Source organism: Ostrea edulis, chromosome 2 (assembly GCF_947568905.1).
Source record: "Ostrea edulis chromosome 2, xbOstEdul1.1, whole genome shotgun sequence".
Taxonomy (NCBI): Eukaryota; Metazoa; Mollusca; class Bivalvia; order Ostreida; family Ostreidae; genus Ostrea; species Ostrea edulis.
In genome coordinates, this window is record NC_079165.1 from 101872638 (window position 1) to 101896873 (window position 24236).

A 24236-nucleotide genomic window follows, 5' to 3' on the forward strand; every position below is an offset into this window, starting at 1 on the left:
ACCCAGTTCTAGAGTTATATATGTAGATAACACCACACCCAGTTCTAGAGTTATATATGTAGGTAACACCACACCCAGTTCTAGAGTTATATATGTAGATAACATCACACCCAGTTCTAGAGTTATATATGTAGGTAACACCACACCCAGTTCTAGAGTTATATATGTAGGTAACATCACACCCAGTTCTAGAGTTATATATGTAGGTAACATCACACCCAGTTCTAGAGTTATATATGTAGATAACACCACACCCAGTTCTAGAGTTATATATGTAGGTAACATCACACCCAGTTCTAGAGTTATATATGTAGGTAACACCACACCCAGTTCTAGAGTTATATATGTAGGTAACATCACACCCAGTTCTAGAGTTATATATGTAGGTAACATCACACCCAGTTCTAGAGTTATATATGTAGGTAACATCACACCCAGTTCTAGAGTTATATATGTAGATAACATCACATCCAGTTCTAGTTATATATGTAGGTAACACCACACCCAGTTCTAGAGTTATATATGTAGGTAACATCACACCCAGTTCTAGAGTTATATATGTAGGTAACATCACACCCAGTTCTAGTTATATATGTAGGTAACATCACACCCAGTTCTAGAGTTATATATGTAGATAACATCACACCCAGTTCTAGAGTTATATATGTAGATAACACCACACCCAGTTCTAGAGTTATATATGTAGATAACATCACACCCAGTTCTAGAGTTATATATGTAGATAACATCACACCCAGTTCTAGAGTTATATATGTAGATAACATCACACCCAGTTCTAGAGTTATATATGTAGGTAACATCACACCCAGTTCTAGTTATATATGTAGGTAACATCACACCCAGTTCTAGAGTTATATATGTAGGTAACATCACACCCAGTTCTAGTTATATATGTAGGTAACATCACACCCAGTTCTAGAGTTATATATGTAGGTAACATCACACCCAGTTCTAGAGTTATATATGTAGGTAACATCACACCCAGTTCTAGTTATATATGTAGGTAACACCACACCCAGTTCTAGAGTTATATATGTAGGTAACATCACACCCAGTTCTAGAGTTATATATGTAGGTAACACCACACCCAGTTCTAGAGTTATATATGTAGGTAACATCACACCCAGTTCTAGTTATATATGTAGGTAACATCACACCCAGTTCTAGAGTTATATATGTAGGTAACACCACACCCAGTTCTAGTTATATATGTAGGTAACATCACACCCAGTTCTAGTTATATATGTAGGTAACACCACACCCAGTTCTAGAGTTATATATGTAGTTAACACCACACCCAGTTCTAGAGTTATATATGTAGATAACATCACACCCAGTTCTAGAGTTATATATGTAGGTAACATCACACCCAGTTCTAGAGTTATATATGTAGGTAACATCACACCCAGTTCTAGAGTTATATATGTAGATAACATCACACCCAGTTCTAGTTATATATGTAGGTAACATCACACCCAGTTCTAGAGTTATATATGTAGGTAACACCACACCCAGTTCTAGAGTTATATATGTAGGTAACATCACACCCAGTTCTAGAGTTATATATGTAGGTAACACCACACCCAGTTCTAGAGTTATATATGTAGGTAACATCACACCCAGTTCTAGAGTTATATATGTAGATAACACCACACCCAGTTCTAGAGTTATATATATGTAGGTAACATCACACCCAGTTCTAGAGTTATATATGTAGTTAACACCACACCCAGTTCTAGAGTTATATATGTAGGTAACATCACACCCAGTTCTAGAGTTATATATGTAGGTAACATCACACCCAGTTCTAGAGTTATATATGTAGGTAACATCACACCCAGTTCTAGTTATATATGTAGGTAACACCACACCCAGTTCTAGAGTTATATATGTAGGTAACATCACACCCAGTTCTAGAGTTATATATGTAGGTAACATCACACCCAGTTCTAGTTATATATGTAGGTAACATCACACCCAGTTCTAGTTATATATGTAGGTAACATCACACCCAGTTCTAGAGTTATATATGTAGGTAACATCTTTAGAGTGTGTCCTCTATTCTTTCTTATGCTCCGCAAGAGGCGCCGGTCATCGCACACTGTTGTCTTTCATTTCCTTCCACTTCGTGGTATATTTTCCACATTAATTCCCTTTTCTTTCACACGTTTCAGAAATTTCTGGACGGTTCTTGCTTGTATTTCTATTACATCCTGTATTTTGTAACTAGAGTAACCCTCATATGACATCTTCAGAATAATTCAAATGATTTCTTTTTGCTCTGTCGTTATTTCTTTTCCGTGAGGCGACAAGTCGCTAAGCAGACGATATCTATTTACCAAAGGATCATAACTCAACTTTATTTACATTTCACAAAATAATCAAGTTGAACGAGTATTCATACCGGAAATTTTAAACGACTGTGTCGTAGTCAGCAAGGAAAATTATTTTTAGTCAAGATATATTGGTATTGAAAATACCAAGATGGCCATTTTGCGAACTCATTTATGGCACACGACTGTAGATATTGATGTATAAAACAATGTTAGACCCCCAGATTTTCCAGATATCGGAGGCATGCAAGAGTGTTGGATTCAGATCCTTTAGGGATTTTGTTTAGAAGAGAGGAACCTACCGGTATGAGTAAGAAATTGCAATTATTGCTAACACATAATTTATGCTTGGATCGCGAGGATAGTATTGTGTATGTATCAATCTATTTTACTGTGCGAAAAACTGTACACGTGTCTTTTATTCGAGGAGTGAAATACACACTATTATCATTACTAAAGCACTTACGTACATAATTGAGGACAAAAAAATCATTACATAGTTCTGTAACAGTACATTACTACAAAGAGACAATCTAATGTAGACCTTGTGTTCACAATTTCAACAGACGTTTCTTACTGCAATGCAGCAATTTACGAGGATTCTAGCACACAAGGAATTTTCTTTTGTAAAGTTTTGCCTTTTTACTGTCAAACATTTGGGGAGGGATACAGAAGGTAAGGACACATCCACACATCCATCCTCTTCTGAAAAGGACACGTACCGGCCCCATATCCCCTTTAGCTACAGCCGTGGAATACGACGCAAGACGAACATCTTTAGGTGATTAGCAACAAAGAACATATCATAGCTTTTCTACTTTGGGTGCTAGTCTGGCAGCCTCACTAAAACTGATATGTTGTGCATGCAGCACACATTTTCCTGGAATTTCGAGATCGTTCTCAGATCTTTTGTGTGAATAAAAGTCCTAACAGAAATGGAATGGCATGTACAACAGCCACAAAAGAATAAGTTTGGGAAAAATAACCCATGGCCAAGTTATGATTCTCGAATCTCGAATCAAATGTAAGTGTGTTATTGTGTAATGCTATTCAAATTGGAAATTGATATAAAAACACATTACTTTCACATGTTTATTGCTTATATCATACCCAGCATTGTTTATGATAATTCAAAGACTAGATTTTTGGTATTATAGGTAGTTGCTTTTTTAATAAAAATGGAGAAAAGACATTCATATCTAGTGATCAGTCATACCAAAAAAAAATTCTCTGTTAAACGCCACTCTGATTCAACGAACAAGGACTGTAAACTATATATCATAAAGATGCTGAAGTTTCCCATTGACAATATTATCGTAGTCTTCGGTATTCAGGTCTTCCAACAGTCTCTTAGTTTTTCATTGGCACGAATTGTGCTCCTTTGTTAGCTAACCTGTTTTTATATTCGTATGAGGCATAATTTATTCAGAACCTTCTAGACGAGAAGAAAAAATATCTTGCTGTAGCCTGCAACTCGACATTTAGATAAATCGACGACTTTTTATCTATTAACAATAATTATTTTCATTCATATGTCTGTCACAATTTGAGTTTGTTTTATTATGCTTGTTATGGCGTTCCATAGTTTGTTCTCATCATATAGTCGTTACGGATAGTTGGTCACGGCTGTCAGACCGGTTTGTAAATACTTACGTGTTAGTTCTGATGGAATTCCCATGGGCACGAATTGTGCTCCTTTGTTAGCTGACCTGTTTTTATATTCATATGAAGCAGAATTTATTCAAAAACTTCTACGTGAGAAGAAAAAATCTCTCGCTGTGACCTTCAATTCGACTTTTAGATATATCGATGACGTTTTGTCTATTAACAATGATAGCTTTCATTCATATGTCGATTTGATATATCCCTGTGAGCTCGAAATAAAGGACACCACAGAGTCGTCCACTTCTGCTTCATACTTAGATATTTTATTGAAAGTAGACATTAACGGCAAACTGACAACTCAACTGTATGACAAACGGGATGAATTCAGCTTCTCCATCGTCAACTTCCCACATTTATGTAGCAATATTCCATTATCACCTGCATATGGTGTTTATATATCTCAACTGATTCGATATGCAAGAGCTTGTTCTGGGTATAGTCAGTTTTTAAATCGAGGTAAGCTACTGACAAACAAGTTGATGGTACAGGAATTTCAACAGTCTCGATTGAAGTCAGCATTTCGCAAATTCTATGGTCGGTATAACGATCTAGTTCGTCAATACAACCTCGAATTGGGTCAAATGCTGTCTGATGTGTTTCATACCGATTGTTAAGCCGTTCTTGACACACTGATTTGACTACGGATAACTCCGTTTACCTGATCAGGATATGGGGCTCACGGCGGGTGTGACCGGTCAACAGGTGATGCTTACTCCTCCTAGGTACCTGATCCCACCTCTGGTGTGTCCAGGGGTCCGTGTTTGCCCAACTATCTATTTTGTAATGCTTGTAGGAGTTATGAGATTGATCACTGTTCGTTATCTTCACCTTGCTTCTGACCAGGCCGTGGAAGTGGGAAGGTGTGTCCGCCCAATGTGAGAAAATGATAGACCTGTGACTGTGTGGTCGAGAGTTTTACCTGTGTGGTTTACTGGGCCTGCATTGTATGTACATTTAGTTCGGGTGTTCGAATGATGTTCCTGTGTAGAAAGTGAGAACACAATTTTGAGCATTTCGACAGCGATGACCAGCTGTGTGTGTTGTTGTGTGGCTCGAGCAGGTGCTCGCAACATATATTATGGCGTTCTGAGATATTTGAACAGCGTTGGAGAACGACCTATAGAAATACAGGAAATACGTTTACGGCTACAGAAACGTTGAGCGAGTGATGGACAAAGTGTCACCACGTGTCTGAAGACAGCCAACGACTGTTGTGTAAAGTGTGGTAATTCTTTAGTCAACGTATTTTGTTTCGCCATCCTGTGTAACATATTTCGAATTCGAGAGACAACATAACGTAACATTTAACTTTAGTCGGGTACACGTGTAATCGTCTGTAAATTCATTTTTTTGTTTTGTTATATTTTTGTTTTGTTTTTGTGTGTATGCGTGTTGTTGTGTGTATGAGTGTAGATGTTACTTGCTATATTAGTGAGCACGATAATAAACTTATTTGCACATACTCTTGATCTTTCTTCAAAGAACGGTTTGCAGCGAGGGATTATTTCCATGCCATTATCACAAATTGTGACAATGTCGATTCGATATATCCAACTGAACTCACTTGCTTTGTTCTTAGATATTTTATTGAACATTCATGTTAACGATAAAGTAACTACTTAACTTTATGACAAACGCGATGACTTCAGCTTCCCCATCGTCAACTTCCCGTATTTATGTAGCAATATTCCACTATGACCTGCATATGGTATTTATGTCTCTCAACTGATTCGATACGCAGGAGCTTGTTCTGTGCATTATCAATTTTCAAATCGAATCAGGTTACCGACAAACAGGTAAGTTTGGGTACCGGTACCACGAATGTTTATGTACCCCGGGTAAAAGAGTTACATCATTTGTATTGGTCCAGGTAGATTTATGAGCAGACTTTGCTTTCTAATTTTAGTTATTTGTACTTTGAAATTAATTTTATATTACGATATAAAAGTAGTTTTATCATGATTTTGTCGTTAACATTCACTAATCTTGATTAATCATTAAACATTAACGTATCATTATTTCAATTTCAGATCTACTTATAATATCTTTAATTTTGTACCTTGGAGTTCCCATAAGTATGATTATAATAGACAAGTATATTGTAATAAATGATACTCTCTCTCTCTCTCTCTCTCTCTCTCTCTCTCTCTCTCTCTCTCTCTCACCAATTCACTTTCATTGCATTTCAACATCCATGCAATGTTTTCAAAGTAAAATTATTTTAATTTCACCGCTTTATTGGCCTAACCACTACATCATGACGTATTGTTCTTTGTTAAAAACATAACGACGGGGCAATTTATCTAGTTGGGGTTTTTTCTTTCTGCTTTACGTAATTCGTAACCGGCCTTAACTTTGCTGCCCATACATGGAATCGCTGCAAATTTCTACAAGTTTCACATCTTAATTAGACCAAGGTCATGTCAAGGTTACGGAGCGAAAGGATTTAGAGTCTTGACTTATGATCTTGCACTCTTTTCTATAAATAAGTTATGACGTCTGTTATACTAATAACAACACAATATACTAATCTTCAGATGACACCGCGTACCCCCTGAGAATCACCGAGTACCCCCTGAGAATCACCGAGTACCCCTGAGAATCACCGAGAACCCCCTGAGAATCACCGAGTACCCCTGAGAATGTCTTCTTTGAAGCTTCCAAGGAATATTCGACTCAAACGTATTTACTACCGTTGTCTTTTACAATGATTTACCTAAAACACCATATTATGACTGCATGCATTCAATGCCTCTTATCCCCGAAAATTGCAACAAAACATGGCTCAACAGCTCGATTTCACGTATTACGTCATTAAGTGCTTTGTACTGATACCGCACAGAACAAAAAGAAATATATTGTTAACGTAAAGTGATGATAAGCATTTTGTATAGATCCTTCCTAGGCTATAGATTTGAAAAATCTCTAACCCAAAGTTTATGACGTTAAACTATGATTGACAAATGCTAATTATATAGTTTCTAGCTGTAATATATGATATATATATATATATATATATATATATATATATATAGTAAATAAACGGAAAGCATCTGTAACAATGGTTTGCAATGAAAAACTATAACTCACAGGTACAAAACCTATTTGATTTACAACACTAACTGCTACAATTACAGTAATATATATCAACAAAAAACTATTCGTTTCATTTTTCACAGTTTGATAACCGGGGATAAAGTTTATATAATTTGTTCCTTTGCTGCACAATCCTTAAGTACTGAAACATCATAATGCATCTGGAGGTGGAGTGCCAAAAATATAGACCTGCAAAGGCTCTTTATAGCCAACGTCTGTCGCGACTTGATACTTCAATTTTTAATGTCTCGCTTCTATTCAAAGTGCTGAGCGTTTGGCACGAGCAGGACTCAAAGTTGCGTGCATCCTGGTCACGAGACGTTCGCTTTAACCATGGATGCACTGCAACCGATGAGGTTAACAGGAAGATAATACTTTGATTAATCCATCATTACCGGTGGTCGTGGAATAAGTAACACTAAAGTTAATACAGAATTAGCACTGACTAGGTTTGAAAAGCAATTTGTTACCAAGTTAACACCGTGGTAAATTAAACAATTTTTTGAACAACCAGATACAATACTATGTGTCCCTTACTGGTGAAAAATCGGTGTGCCAAGAAAATTTCGTGAAGTGAACAAATCGCAGAGATTCTGACAATAGTCCGTGCTTGAAATAATACAGTTAAACCTCGGTATCTCGTAATTAACTTCGAGATATCATGAGGTTCGACATAAAGAGTCCATTCTACGACTATATGTTACACATACTATGAAATAACCCGAATATTCGAGATATCGGAGTTCGAGACACCGAAGGTTGAATCATGAAAATTTGATTTCAACCTGAACAACATGTTTATTTACATACGTGAGTTGAAACATCTCTTGTTTGATCGATTTACTATTATTGTTAAGGTCCGATATACACGTACGATTATTGTTAAGGTCCGATATACACGTACGACTGGCGCGCTCAGAACTGATATCTATGTTTTGGTGGTACAAATGAAAAGTAGAGAATGATAAAAAGTCTTTCCCTTATCATACCCAAGATCAAATTACATGTATGTCAATATCTAATATCTAAAGAAAACAAGAAAGTTACACTGCTTGTGAAATCCTGAACTACATGCTTTTTAAATATGAAATTTCATGTATCCATTGAGTAATTTACTTTTATTGTTCAGGTTTATGGAGCGCCAAATTAACATAAACTCAAATAATTGAAGATATCTTCAATTATTTGAAGATATCATCAATTCATTTGATGCGAGCAACAATTGAATGAAAGATCTCTTCAAATAATTAATGATATCTTCAATTCTGAATTATTACGCCCATTAATTGAATTGATGAGAGCATTAATTCTTCAGCTGATTTGATGCGCGCTTTAATTGAATTAATGATCTCTTCAAATGAATTAATGATATCAACAATTGAATTGATGCGCGCTACAATTCAGTTGAAGAGAGCAATAATTGATATAATGCGCGCATTAAATCAATTGATGAGAGCAATAATTGAATTGATGCGCGCATTAACTCATTTGATGAGAGCAATAATTGATTTAATGCGCGCATTAATTCAATTATTGCTCTCTTCAATTGAATTAATGATATCTTTAATTCATTTGAAGAGAGCAATAATTCTTTTAGAGAGAGCAACTATATAATTAAAGATATCTTCAATTCAACATATCCACAATTGAATTAATGATCTCTCTAATTGAATTGTTGCTCTCTTTAAAAGAATTGATGCGCGCATTAATTCCTTATACAAAAGCATTGTAAATGATTTAAAGATATCTTCAATTGAATTAAAGAGATAATCAAATTATTTATACCGAGCTCTAAATTAATTATTGCGTGCAATATTTCTACTAAATTGATGCTCTCATCAATTGAATTGAAGAGAGCAATAATTGAATTAATGCACGCATTAAATCAATTATTGCTCTCATTAATTCAATTGATGCGCGTATTAATTCAATTGATGAGAGCAATAATTGAATTGAAGCGCACATTAATTCATTTGATGAGAGCAATAATTGATTTAATGCGCGCATTAATTCAATTAAAGAGAGCAATAATTGAATTGATGATATCTTCAAATAATTGAAGATATCTTCAATTATTTGAGTTTATGTTAATTTGGCGATCCATAGAGGAGGGCTTTTATATTTATTGGATGCTACTTTTTCTTTTCCTTTGGATATGGTTATCAGTCGGTAAGTTTTTGAACCTGATGTGTGCTGTGATGTCACTGATGTGTGTGATTGGAAGTGGTCTTTAGAATAAAAAAATAAAGATACTGATAATTTTATCTCATTTTTTAATGCAATGGAAAATGACTTAGCCATGATGTATTAGGCTTCTACATTATAACTAATCATTATGTACTTACATGAACCTAAACATATATTGTATATTATCAAAATTGTACATCATAACTAATATTATATTTTCTGTGGTACGACAATCTTTATTTGTACATGTATAGCATAATACATTTTGTATACGGGAGAGGTTGTCTAAGTTGCTAGAATTTGTAATCAATCCCGTTGTATATTTATACAATAAAATATGTTCAAATCAAATCAACTAATCATTGACAGCTTTAGCAACATATTACTATTTAAATATGTCCGTCTGTCAGTGCCTGCTTCCCAGATAGAAGCATCTCTGTCATAAGTCGACAAGCTCTCGCGCTCAGTCTCACGTCTATAGAAGAAATAAACAGCAAATAGGTGAGACTGAGATAAAAAGCTGTTCGTCTATGTTTTATGACCCAGAAGCCGGTTGGTGTTTGAGCACCATAGGGAGACTCCCGAATGACTAAAGAAAGGGCATCAGCTCATACTTTCCTAATTAAAACACAATTTGAACTTGAGCAATGAACTTGATTTGACGAGTCGCCATAATTTAAGGATGACCCCTTTTGGTTTTATGTCACAGTTTAGTACTTTGGTAAGAATTAATTTACAAGTGGTACTCAAAATACTATTTCAGCGTAGGGGTGCAGTAGAATGATTACAGAGTTACAAAGTTAAATGATAGATATTAAATATTGGCAGGATCTACATGTACTTATACCTTGAAATCGGACTGGGTTTCCTCTCCTGTCACAGCTCCTAACTAATATCATCCCACACTTTACTACTTCACCAACTGGATCATCATCTCGATGTACATGCTGTTTTTGTCATTGCAGTGGTCAGCACGCTTTATAAATGCTATCGTAGTGTATAATATCGGAAGAAAAATAACTGTTGTCCTGTCTTTTTCCTGTTGTTATATATGAAAGGTGAAGATAACTAACAGTGATCAATCTCAAAACTCCTATCAGCAATACAAAATAGAGAGTTGGGCAAACATGGACCCATGGATATACCAGAGGTAGGATCAGGTACCTAGGAGGAGTAATCCTCCCCTGGCGACCGGTCACACCCGCCGTGAGTTCTATATCTTAATTAGGTCAACATCAGTGTGTCAAGAACGGCCTAACAATTGGTATGAAATACGTCAGACAACATTTGACCCAATGATAGATTGTATTGGCAAATTATCCAAATACCCAGATATACATTTACCAATGTTTTGTAATATATATATATATATATATATATATATATATATATATTCATGTCGGTTGACTACTATGGTAGAATTAGACAAAACACATATTGAGAAATAAGAAAGGTCATTTATTCAATAAATAAATGACAAAGTAATAAGTCAAATAACAATGGTATATCACAACTAAAAATTGGGACAGTACATAAAAAATAAGGTCAAATTTGACTAGCAGCAACCCCAATAAACAGTAGAATGCAATGTGACTAAATGCATAGATAAGGTTTGACTAGTAGTGCAAAGTAGCAAAAATGAACAACATGCAAACCAGTATGTTCCTGAGTCATTGCTGTGATAAACCTAATCAAAGATCTACAGGTAAAAGGGGAAAAACATATATATATATATATATATATATATATATATATATATATATATATATATATATATATATATATATATATCTTGAATCATTGATACTGAAGAGGTCTAAGCAAACTAATTAAAGCCCTCTTCGATATCTATTATATACATTGGATAAAATGTACTTTATTTATAGTATATAGTTTTCATGTTTTGCAGTTCAGAATTGGCTACATAGAACGGAGTATTTTCCTTTAACAATAACGATGACTTTAGTTTATCTGAGCCAAGAAAGCCTCTTTGTATTTTGATAATGTAATGTATTTTAGCAAAGTGTACGTATGAATGCACAAGAACAAAACAAATGCATCGAACTAAAGATGAAGAATAGAACCCGAGCCCTCTGAATCCCGAATCAGATGCTGTGCCAACTCAGCTATATGGCATCCTAAATTAGATGATCTACCATCTGAGCTATCAGGCATGGACTTCTCTCAAAAAATTCTCGAACTAAAGTTTGAGTTTTCTTTTATTTGAGCAGTCGAAATTTGAGTGAAATCTCAGACTTGAGTCCAAGCTTCGACGTAAGTTTTTTTTCTCTAAAACAAATCCAGCCTTCGATTTCTCAAATAACTAAATATGAAATTTCTTTTAATTTGATTCAAATCTCAAATCTAAAATCAGGCAACAGTGGTTGAACCCGTTTGACCTCCAGATATCTTTTTGTTTAAGTTCACGCTTTGTAGACTTCCACCCAGTGTATTTCCAGCAACATATGTAATAGGTAGGGGGGAATTCAATGAACAGTTATAGAGTGTATACGCCTGCGCACGAGAGAGAGAGAGAGAGAGAGAGAGAGAGAGAGATATCATTGTATAATGTTGGCGATATTCAAATAGCTTGAATGCACAATCAGTTTTTGAAATAGCGCATATCAATATGTTTTAAATACCAGTACAAAATGGTGTATTGCAAATCGGTGATTAAATATGCATGAATAGGTACTGTATGTTTACAGTATAACGCAACCTCGTTTTGTTATTTGATCTTATTTCTAACCCTGAAGACCTGTTATGGTTTTTATTTATCTATCAAATATAGACAGAAGGTTCAGATACAGTATATGTTTCGTATAATCATTATAGGAGGATAAGACAAACTCATTTTGGAGTAACAGTAACAGATCACTTTCAGAAGTCTAGCTGCCGTTTCCGGTGAGAACATTATATTTCTCTGACTGAAGGGATTATTGAGGTTTTTGGAGATGGCCAACATACAAATTTACCCGACGGATTCCGCCAACCCTACAGAGTCTGTTATGGATCCGCCTGTGGTCTTCACCGCCAACCCTACGGAGTCTGTTATGGATCCGCCCACGGTTTACACCGCTAACGAAGTCGCAAAGAACGGTAAGCAATTATACTGTACCCCCTAGCCTATGAATCATTTATAACACAGGAGGACTATTTATATCAATAGCATTTATATTTATATCAATAGCATTTGGAAACGAACATACATTTCTGGTCACAGAGACATGCTACACAAGTTCAGAGTATGAAAAGTAGAGGAAAAATTCTTCTTCTTTTTTAAAAAAAGAAGCATTATTCGTTCAGAGATCGCACAATCTGAAGATAATGTTACTTTGATGTATTTTTAATGCAATTTTGCTATCATGCTCGTCTTTGTTGAGGGATAGGGAATGCAAAAATTGTGAGATATGAGAAGATGTATGTGCAGTCAAATTCCAATCCTTTTAAATTTCTGAAAAATTAGGCCAGGAATCATAGCCCGTTTAAAACCTATTGGCATTGGAAGAGATTACATACACAATCCTCAAGTGAATATTTGTATATATTTGCATATACACATGTATTTACACATGTATTTAAATAGTTGTTTGGCAGTTTTCATAAGATACTTGAAACAGCAATTATACGAAAGTGGCTGTGATGTACATATAAATGCCGTACATTTAAAGCAGCAGAATTTATTAACAAAGGCAATCAAACAATTAATAAGATTTATTTACAATTATTCAAACAAAATTGTAACAATAGCTAAGTACTAACTTACAATAGGTGAATAAGTTCGTGCCGAACTGAATCTACAAACAAAACAGTTATTATAATTCCAAAATCCTAGTTCCCAATTATAAAATAATCCAAATGCCTAAAAGGCTTGTCTAACCAGAGCTTTTTTATTATAAAAATTCAAAGCGTATTCATAATAAGAATGAATTTTCTAGTACAATCTTGAAAAACACAGTTATGCATCTTTCTATTAAGGACGTAAACATCAAGTTCTATAGCAATCTAGGTCACATGTGTCAATCGAGTGCAAGTAGTACACAACAAAAAATCGTTATGTAAAACAAAGTTACACAACCCCACCCAGATTTTTCAGATACCCAGACTAACTAAGTTTTGGGAAAAGCAACCCCTGACTCAGTTAATATCGAATTCAATTGTGCAATACTATTAAAATTGGAAATGAATTTTAAAAACACCAATGCCACATGTTTATTACTGTGTTTCATATCATATTTAGATCCACCCCCGTCCTACGACTCTTTGTTTGGGAAGATTAAACAGGCTGAAGCGGAATCTAAAGGGAATGTGGACTTTGGGAAAAAGTGCTGCGCAATCTGCACAGGTTCAAGTAAGTGTCACGAGAGATAGTGATATACACAATCTATACACAAATAGAAATAGTGTTGAGCAGGTGCAAGTATGTGTCAAGAGAGAAAATGTCGCGAGAAATAGTGCAGCACAAGTTCTAGTAAGCCTCACGTAAATACCAAATAGTGCTGCACAAGGACTAGTAAGCCTCACGTAAATACCAAATAGTGCTGCATAAGGACTAGTAAGCGTCACATAAAAATCAAATAGTACTGCACAAGGACTAGTAAGCCTCACGTAAATACCAAATAGTGTTGCATAAGTTCTAGTAAGCCTCACGTAAATACCAAATAGTGCTGCACAAGTTCTAGTAAGCCTCACGTAAATACCAAATAGTAGTGCATAAGGACTAGTAAGCGTCACATAAATACCAAATAGTACTGCACAAGGTCTAGTAAGCCTCACGTCAATACCAAATAGTACTGCACAAGGACTAGTAAGCCTCACGTAAATACCAAATAGTGCTGCATAAGGACTAGTAAGCGTCACATAAATATCAAATAGTACTGCACAAGGTCTAGTAAGCGTCACATAAATATCAAATAGTGCTGCATAAGTTGTAGTAAGCCTCACGTAAATACCAAATAGTACTGCATAAGGACTAGTAAGTGTCACATAAATATCAAATAGTGTTGCATAAGTTCTAGTAAGCCTCACGTAAATACCAAATAGTACTGCATAAGGACTAGTAAGCGTCACGTAAATATCAAATAGTGCTGCATAAGTTCTAGTAAGCCTCACGTAAATACCAAATAGTACTGCACAAGGTCTAGTAAGCCTCACGTAAATACCAAATAGTACTGCATAAGGACTAGTAAGCGTCACGTAAATATCAAATAGTGCTGCACAAGGTCTAGTAAGCGTCACGTAAATACCAAATAGTGATGCACATGTTCTAGTAAGCCTTGCTTTTACTGCGAGATGATATTTATATTATTGTATACAAGTCGTTTTCTTTTACATTCAGCAGTCTTAATTGTATCAGTGAAAATCATCATAACAAGCATTCATAACATATAAACATCTTATTTTCAGCTCTATTTACAATATTTGTAAGTTTGTTCCTTGGAGTCCCCGTAAGTATGATTGTAATAGGTAAGTATAATACTGTAATAAATAATACTGTATCCTCTCTCTCTCTCTCTCTCTCTCTCTCTCTCTCTCTCTCTCTCTCTCACCAATTCACATACATTGCATTTCATCAATGCTAAAGTACAGTGATATTCATTGTTCCGAGTTTGAATATGTTTTCAAACTATTTTGATTTTATTCATTTTATGGCCCAAACAGAAAATCATCAAACATAACGTATTTAAAAGATTTCAAGAAAACGACAGCTATAAACAATACAAATTATTCTGCTGAGCAAACCACGTACGTGTATGTGTGGTTAATCAAAGAGTGTGTTCGAAACCGCCATTCCACGAATGGATGAAAGATATAAATTCCTGTTGATCCCGAACACTGAGTACGCATTGCGAGAACGGATTCGAGGTACAAGAACTCACACCACTTCTGTAGGTGGTGTGGAAGAAGAACACGTTCGTGCGCACAGTTCTCGTCATTCGCGACTCTATCAAGCATCGGAACACAAGAACAACGGGAACGGCGGTCTCAAACGCACTCACAGTTAGGGTCTTGTCTGATCTAGCCTGGTTTCCAAGGCCTTCCGACGCTTCGTGACATTGGAAGGTCTCGGGAACCAGGCTAGGAATCGTCATAGCGACAGAAAACGTTGCTATATTGGTTCTAGATAATTTATGTTCTAACATGTATAGGCTTCCTATACATTTAATTTACATGAATACTCGGGGATAGATGGTGAGGAACAGGCATGTCCATAATGGAAGGTGAAGATAACGAACAGTGATCAATCTCATATCTCGACAGGGGATGCTTACACCTCCTAGGCACCTGATCCCACCTCTTGTGTGTCCATGGGTCCGTGTTTGCCCAACTATCTATTTTGCATTGCTTATAGGGGTTATGAGATTGATCACTGTTCGTGAGATTGATCACTGTTCGTTATCTTCACCTTTCATCTCCTATAAGGAATACAAAATAGAGGATGGACAAACACGGACCCCTGGATATACCAAAGGTGGGATCAGGTGCCTAGGAGGAGTAACCATCCCCTGTCGACCAGTCACACCCGCCGTGAGCCCTATATCTTGATTAGGTCAATGGGGGTAATCTGTAGACGGTAGTCGAAGTCAGTGTGTCATGAACGGCCTACCAATCGATATGAAACACGTCAGACAGCATTTGACCCAATTACAGGTTGTATTTGCAATCTAGAACGTTATACCGACCATGGAATTTGTGAGCTCTATACCTTGATCAGGTAAACGGAGTAATCTGCAGTCAAAATCATTTTGTATGGAACGACCTAACAACAATTGGTATCAAACACGTCAGACAGCATTTGACATTTATAACAGGTTGTATTGGCAAACTAGATCTTTATAACGACCAAAGAATTTGCGAAATGCCGACTTTAAACAAGACTGTTGAAACCCCTGGAACTTCAACGTTTGTCAGTAGCCTGCCTCGATTTAAAAACTTATCATACGCGGAACAGGCTCTTATGTATCGAATCAGTTGAGAGATATAAACACTATATACAGGTGATAATGGAATATTGCTACACAAAATATTGGAAGTTGACGATGGAGAAGCTGAAATTATCCCGTTTGTCACAAAGTTGAGTTGTTGGTTTACCTTATATTCATTATCAATAAAATATCTAAGTACGAAGCAGATGTAGAGAACTCTGTGATGTCTTTTATTTCGAGTTCACAGGGGTATATCGAATCGGCATATAAATGAAAATGATTATTGTTGATAGATGAAAGGTCTATATATCTAAATTTCGAATTGAAAGCCACTGCGAGAGCTTTTTCTTCTCATGTAGAAGTTTTGAATAAACCCTACTTGATAAGAATATAAAAACAGGTCAGCTAACGAAGAAGAACAATTCGTGCCCATAGGAATTTCAACAGACATATCTCAGGAGTGGTACGAGTACATATGTATTTGCATTTCCACTGTGGAGCTTGGAAAAGTTTTTGCTAGCCTTGTACGTTCACTAGTGAAAATAAATACTTTACTCGATATGATTATTTTCGTGTTCTATCTGTATTGAAGAAACTGCATTATATGATGTCAAAAAGCTTATTCTTTAATTCATCATGACGAATAGTTGTGTAAAGTGTTTGATGCTGTTGATTTGGGAATGTTTTACGAATTTGAATTTACCAAAAGTTCATTGGAATATTTCAAAAATGTACATTTGATATATACCATGGGGTACAATACATCTGAAGCAGTTGATATTTTTCGTAAGGAGTAATTAGGATAGGGATCTTGAAGAACATTTATTGGATCCTGCAATGTATCTCTGTCTGTAAGGGTTTTGTGTATTTCTGGAACCCAACCATACTCTGGGTTACTAAACACAGAAGGATAGGTGGTACGTGCTTTTGTTTTGATGTATCTAATGCGGTATTTTGATGTTCCTCATATACTTTTAATCAATTCTGACAATGTATCAAGTTCTTTTTCATACTTGACCAATTGTCTGGCATAACTTTCAATAGAATTCATAATAGAGATTAAGTTTTTTCGCCAATGAAAGTTCGAGGTTTTCTGTATTTTGGACCTTTTAGAATAATGAAAGGCGAGTATAACGAACAGTGATTTGAAGTCCTCATTTTCAATTTATCAACATTACCATGTATTTCCTACAAATATACTTCTAATATTGCATCAAAACTTTTTAAACATGCTTAGATATAAACCATCTTATACAAACTCCTACATGTTCTGTCATCTATAGTCGAGCTAGATATGTCATTACTGGTGGTGTCGATGTAGATCAAAATGACGACCTGAAGTCACATATTTTGATTAAAAGCCCCAAAATTCAAAAACCTCGATCTTTCAATTTGCGACAACACTTCATCATCTATCATGAATTCTGTCGAAGATTATGACAGTCGATGGGCTAAATATGAAGAAGAACTTGATACATTGTCAGAATGGATTAAAATTATAAAAGGAATATTAAAATCCTGAATTAGACACATTTGAATTAGACCCCTGTTCAATGTATAATGACCATATTTCATATCTAATAAATGGATTGTGGAATATTTGTAATTATGGTATCATTTTGAAGAGTCCTTCAAATAAAAATAATCCACCATAGGAATTTTCAAAATTTTGTTTACTGCCTGATTTATTTCACCTAGAATTTAACATTGAAGTATATGGAAAAGGCAGGTTTTATTACAATATTCTAAAAACAAATTATATTTTCAGAATTATCTCTTGGTAGAAAGTTACATATACTTTCTTTATATGAAAATATGAAATAAAATTAATCATTGACCATACACATTTTTAGAAAATTAGATTTTTCTTATTTTTACAAAGGGCAGACAACTCTTCCAAAAAGTCTTAAGTGCAAAAAGGTCAGCTTCTAATCATTTACTAGTCATGTGAATTTCATCTGCTTCACTTTCATCATTATTTAATAATAAACTTTTATGTTGATCTAAATCCTTCAAAATTGTTCATTATCCTTTCATTATACATGGAATACCTTAAGGATTATCTCCCTCATGCATAGCTCTTATCCTTGGACGAATTTGGCTCCACTTGTTTGGCACGCTGTTTTTGGCTATATTTTGATCTAAAACTTCATAGTTATTTCGGATTTCAAACATATCGGTTGAGCATCACTGAAGAGACATTATTTGTCGAAATACGCATCTGGTGCATCAAAATTGGTACCGTATAAGTTTTACATTATGACCCCTGGGTCAAGGCCTCTGCTGGTGGACTGTTAGTCCCCGTGGGTCTCTACAGCCCAGTAGCTAAGTACTTCGTTACTAGCTTGAAAATACGGATGTATATTTAATTGCTGTTATAAAATTTAGAAATTCATTTCAAAATTAAGGATTATCTCCCTCATGCATAGCTCTTATCCTTGGACGAATTTGGCTCCACTTGTTTGGCACGCTGTTTTTGGCTATATTTTGATCTAAAACTTCATAGTTATTTCGGATTTCAAACATTTCGGTTGAGCATCACTGAAGAGACATTATTTGTCGAAATGCGCATCTGGTGCATCAAAATTGGTACCGTATAATTTTTATATCAAAACAAAAGTACGTACCATCTATCCTTCTGTGATTTGCAAACCAGAAGTGATAAAAGAATTAGATAAGTTACATGAGGAATAGGGTTTGGATCCAGCTGACAAAGCTTGTAACAACATTGTCTTTGTAAGACGCATTGTTCTGGTAATCGTGCTTATACTCCACCTGCTCTTTCAAAAGATTAAATTCTTTAAAACCATGTTTCAGTTTTAGACACATTAAATATCCCAGTCAATGGGTCGTATGAATATGAGTTACCGTACCTATACTGGATTCCTAAACTTCATAAAAACCCTTACAGAGATACATTCCTGGATCGAGTAAGTGTTCCACCAAGCCTCTATCTTTGCTCCTCACGAAAATATTAACAGCTGTGAAGGAGATACATCAAATGTACTATGCCACAAAATATGCCAGAAGTGGTGTAAATCAAATGTGGATTCTAAAAAACATTTAGTAAACTTGAAATCGCTAAGATTTTCTTGAGTCGACAGCATCAAATCATGTGACTTTACAGCATTCTCATTTAAAGTCAGCATTTTGCAAATTATGTGGTCTTTACATAAATGCAAGGTGAAGATAACGAACAGTGATCAATCTCATAACTCCTACAAGCAATACAAAATAGATAGTTGGGCAAACACGGACCCCTGGACACACCAGAGGTGGTAGGATCAGGTGCCTAGGAGGAGTAAGCATCCCCTGTTGACCGGTCACACCCGCCGTGAGCCCCATATCCTGATCAGGTAAACGGAGTTATCCACAGTCAAAATCAGTGTGCCAAGAACGGCTTAACAATCGGTATGAAACACGTCAGACAGCAATTGACCCAATGCGAGGTTGTATTGACGAATTAGATCGTTATAACGACCATAGAATTTGCGAAATGCTGACTTCAATCGAGACTGTTGAAATCCCTGTACCATCAACTTGTTTGTCAGTAGCTTACCTCGATTTAAAAACTGACTATACCCAGAACAAGCTCTTGCATATCGAATCAGTTGAGATATATAAACACCATATGCAAGTGATAATGGAATATTGCTACATAAATGTGGGAAGTTGACGATGGAGAAGCTGAACTCATCCCGTTTGTCATACAGTTGAGTTGTCAGTTTGCCGTTAATGTCTACTTTTTATCAATCTCATAACTCCTACAAGCAATACAAAATAGATAGTTGGACAAACACGGACCCCTGGACACACCAGAGTTTGTCAATACAACCTATCATTAGGTCAAATGCTGTCTGTCTTTTTTCATACCGATTGTTAGGCCATCCTTGGCACACTGATATTCACTATGAATGGCTCCATTTGCCAAATCAAGATATAGGGCTCAAGGCGGGTGTGGCCAGTCAACAGGGGATGCTTACTCTTCTTGAGCACTTGATCTCACCTCTGGTGTGTCCAAGGGTCCGTGTTTGCCAGGCTCTCTGTTTTGTATTGCTCGTAGGAATTGTGAAATTTATCACTCTTCGTTATCTTCAACTTTCATTGTGTAGCAATGAACTTGAGGTATGATAGAATACAAGATTGAACTTTTTATGAGAAAATGTTGCTTATGTTGACAGTAACTATTCCTTTGTTTAAGTTTAAGGAAAAGATGACGTGATTCAGAAGTATTATTATCTGTAACCCGCGCTGGTTTAAGGAGCCTCGTGTTCCACTTCTAATCAAAAGACAGATATTATATGCATATCAATATTTGATCTAAGGAAAACATTTGTTTGAAACATGAAAATTTCATTGCCAGTGAAAAGCTGAAAAACATGCTTATTTACATATGTAAATTGATATATCTGTTGATTGATTTTCATTCTTCAGGTTCGATATACATGTACGACTGTCGCGCTGAGAGAATGATTCCTATCTTTTTGGTGGTGCATGGCGTTTTTCTGTGTATTGATATTTTTTATGGCTTACGGAAAAAATGTCTGAAAGAAGGCAAGGAAAAAGATAAGAAAACGAAGAAAGAAAAATCCAAAGCCAAGAAAGCGGATGACTGTCTACAGACTCTACTTAATTTCTTCCTTTTTATATGGTTCATCTGCGGTAAGAAGCAAGTCTTTGTCACATTGTATACACCTCTGTTCAAGTATGGGCGTAGTTACAGAACATCAAATATACATGTAGCTATGGTACGTCAGACAATATAGCTCACTTGATCACCAACAGCTGTTGTAGTATACCACATGTAATTCAAATTTGTACAATTGTCAGTACTTGATTTCTAGATGATATCTCATATATCATGCGAAGAGTCTTTATGACGTAGGGATTCAGGTCAAAAGATCAAAGGTCAATAGGTCACCCTAAAAACGATATCTTGCATAATACAGTGCATTGACTATTTGAGCTTTATCCATGAAGCGTCACACGAGTCTCAGTGACTTACGAATGAAACGTCACACGAGTCTCAGTGACTTACGAATGACTTAAAAATCGAAGGCATTATTAAAGTTTGTTTCTTTTAACTTTGGTTAGAAATAATTTACGAGTATTACTAGTAAATCAAATATTATTTCAGCGTTATCAATGAAACTTTACCTGATATTTCTAATGTAATTTGGCAATGATACTTTGCAAGAAGATCATCTATGAAATATTTTCCCATTTCGAAAGCAAATAACAGGAGACTTACTTTCAATCAGAATAAGTTTTGGAGAATTATCAAAATGAATACTGAGTTAAATAATAGATGTTTAATTTTGCAGGAAACATATTTACCTTCAACTTGGAATGGGTTTCCTCTCCTGTCATAGCTCCTAACTACTGTCATCCCACGCTTTACTACTTCACCTACTGGATCATCATGTCGGTGTACATACTGTTTTGTGCCATTTTAGCAGTCGTCGTTTTCATATTTTGGTTTACCATCATCAGCGCAGCAGGAAGTAGGAAACGAAAGGGCAGGATCATCACAATGAAATAGGCTTTGCATAACTGAAGAGGGACTACTTTTCATATGGTTTCACTTACACTGCTAAAATGAAGTTCTAAGAACGAGCATATGCATGATCAAAAATATGTCGTAACTTACCAGGTTACCTTCCTAATGGAAGCTATGCAATTTAGAATTGGTTTTAAAAGGCACATGTCATATTTGAAGTGTTATAGTTGTGTGACATCTCACCTCTCACACACCCTCTAGTTGTGTGTTTAGTGACCTAAGTTAAAAAGCTACCAACATCTGATCGATTACCATTGAGAAGTCATGTCATGTACTTTAAACCATTTCAAGGTCAGAAGGTAGTGAATCATCAAATATAGAAATAGGCATGTCATCAGTAGAACTAGACGGAGAAGAGCAAACTACAAAAGATTATCTTGGTCAGCTTAATCTCCTCTGAAATAGGACACAGAGCTTTGGACGTCCACAAAGGATTGGTGAGCCGAGGGGTATTGTCAAATTCTGCAGACTGAGCACCAGTCTAAACAAATAAACACAATCTTACCATGCAGAACAAATATAGGCCATATTCATTAACGAAGCCTTGACCACACAAAAGCTCGTACGGAATAAACTAGTGAACATTACGTGGACATGACGGTAACATTATCGTCATAAAGGTGTCTGTAACTGGTGTGAGGTGAGTTCCAGCAGTTCCTACTCCAACTAGGTTGCAATATCACATCTACTCCAGCCTTTAAGGATAATGATGTGTCTGACAATGATCATCCGATATTTTTTGATGGTCGGTTGCGTTCAAACCAAACTTGACGGTTTCATTAAATACATATACACGTGTATAACCTAAATATAATATACATATATGCATTCCATATTTAATTTCCTATTTTTTATATCTACAACTCATGCTGTTTTGTATGACCATTGAGCCGCAGGCCCTCCGAACGTCTGGGTATATTTGATATGTATAATAGGAACAAGCTTGTGAGTTTTATTACAGCGTACCCAATTTCGTCAATTAGAAAAAATACTTAAATAAAGGCATCATTGTTAGAGCATTCTGTAGCTTTCGATTTGCATATAACTCATATAGACTGTCACCTTTCATCAAAATATTACGAACACTGGTTTGTTTTACTCTACATTAGCATTATGAAAGGCGAAGATAACGAACAGCGATCAATCTCAGAACTCGTACAAGCAATACAAAATAGAGAGCTGGGCAAACACGGACCCCCGGAGATACCAGAGGTGGGATCAGGTGCCTAGGAGGAGTAAGCATCCCCTGTCGACCGGTCACACCCGCCGTGAGCCCTATATCTTATTCAGGTAAATGTTGTTATCCGTAGTCAACATCAGTGTGCCAAGAACGGCTTAACAATCGGTATGAAACACGTCAGACAGCATTTAACCCAATAATCTGTTGTATTGGCAAACTAGATCGTTATAACAACCATAGAATTTGCAAAATGCTGACATTAATCGAGACTGTTGAAACACCTGCACCACCAACTTGTTGGTAAGTAGCTCATGGCCGTAGGAACCGGGGGGCACCCCCCCCTCCCCCCAAAAAAATCATATAGTAAAATTCACATATAGTGGAATGTATCATTATTTTTAAGCAGAAAGTTCATTTAATTCCATGAGACTCAGAGTCAGTCAGTGTGACTGTCCTTTAGCTTAAATAAAAAAAATATTATGAAAAGCACTTAATACCTTAACATTTCTTAGGGCATCATCCAAAAGGTCATAATCATTAGGTAATGGTTCGGTTCTCGTTCCCAGCTCCGCATCTGGTGTCAAACCTATGATATGTAGTGACTGTTCCTTTGCCAAGTGCCCGGCACTAGTGTCGTTTAAAGTCCTTTTCCGGTATTTGTTGACGACTCATACGAGTGAAAAAATCTCGCAAGGGACGACTGATGAAAAAGTATCTAATGTGTGTGACCTTGGCTAACTTTCAAGGTCTCATTATTCATTCGATAGCTTGTTCATAGAAACTTCGTCTTGATACAAAAATGTCTATGCAAAACTGCCCTAATACCAGTTCAACGTTTGTATATATTTAAACTCTTTTTGTAAAGCTAATATGATGAAATGTTGACTTTTTTATCATCACAATTTTTATGGTAAAGGTAAACCCGACAATATGTGTGAAGTACTATTTATCAGTGACGTAACACCCCCAATGTGACGTAGGTCATGATGTGCAACAACTTTTTCAAAGCTTGTAAAGTCTCAGGCTGTCAAGACCTGTTTCATTCTTGGTCCAATAGTAGACACTATCGTATCAGTGTATGATCAACCTTCCGCACAGTTTTAACTTTGCACTCAAAGTCAATAAAAGCGTGCAATCGATGTCGCCGGCACTTTATTAGAAAATAAGCTATACCAAATCATATATTTTGTGTGCTATACATTCATGGACCCATAGCCTCCCTAGGCATGGTATACTTTTTATTTCCCCTTTACTTATAAACTTGGTAG

The 24236-nt window shown here is 35.9% G+C and overlaps 1 protein-coding gene across 1 annotated transcript; it reads left to right on the forward strand.

Annotated features, from left to right (window-relative positions):
- Positions 1–12101: 12101 nt before the first annotated feature.
- LOC125682017 (transmembrane protein 272-like) lies at positions 12102–22810 on the forward strand. The gene is made up of 5 exons (XM_048922392.2): positions 12102–12401; positions 13543–13653; positions 14709–14768; positions 20663–20890; positions 21553–22810. The coding sequence occupies exons 1-5, from the start codon at positions 12257–12259 to the stop codon at positions 21768–21770; spliced, it is 762 nt and encodes a 253-aa protein (XP_048778349.2). The 5' UTR covers positions 12102–12256; the 3' UTR covers positions 21771–22810.
- The last annotated feature ends 1426 nt before the right edge of the window (positions 22811–24236 follow it).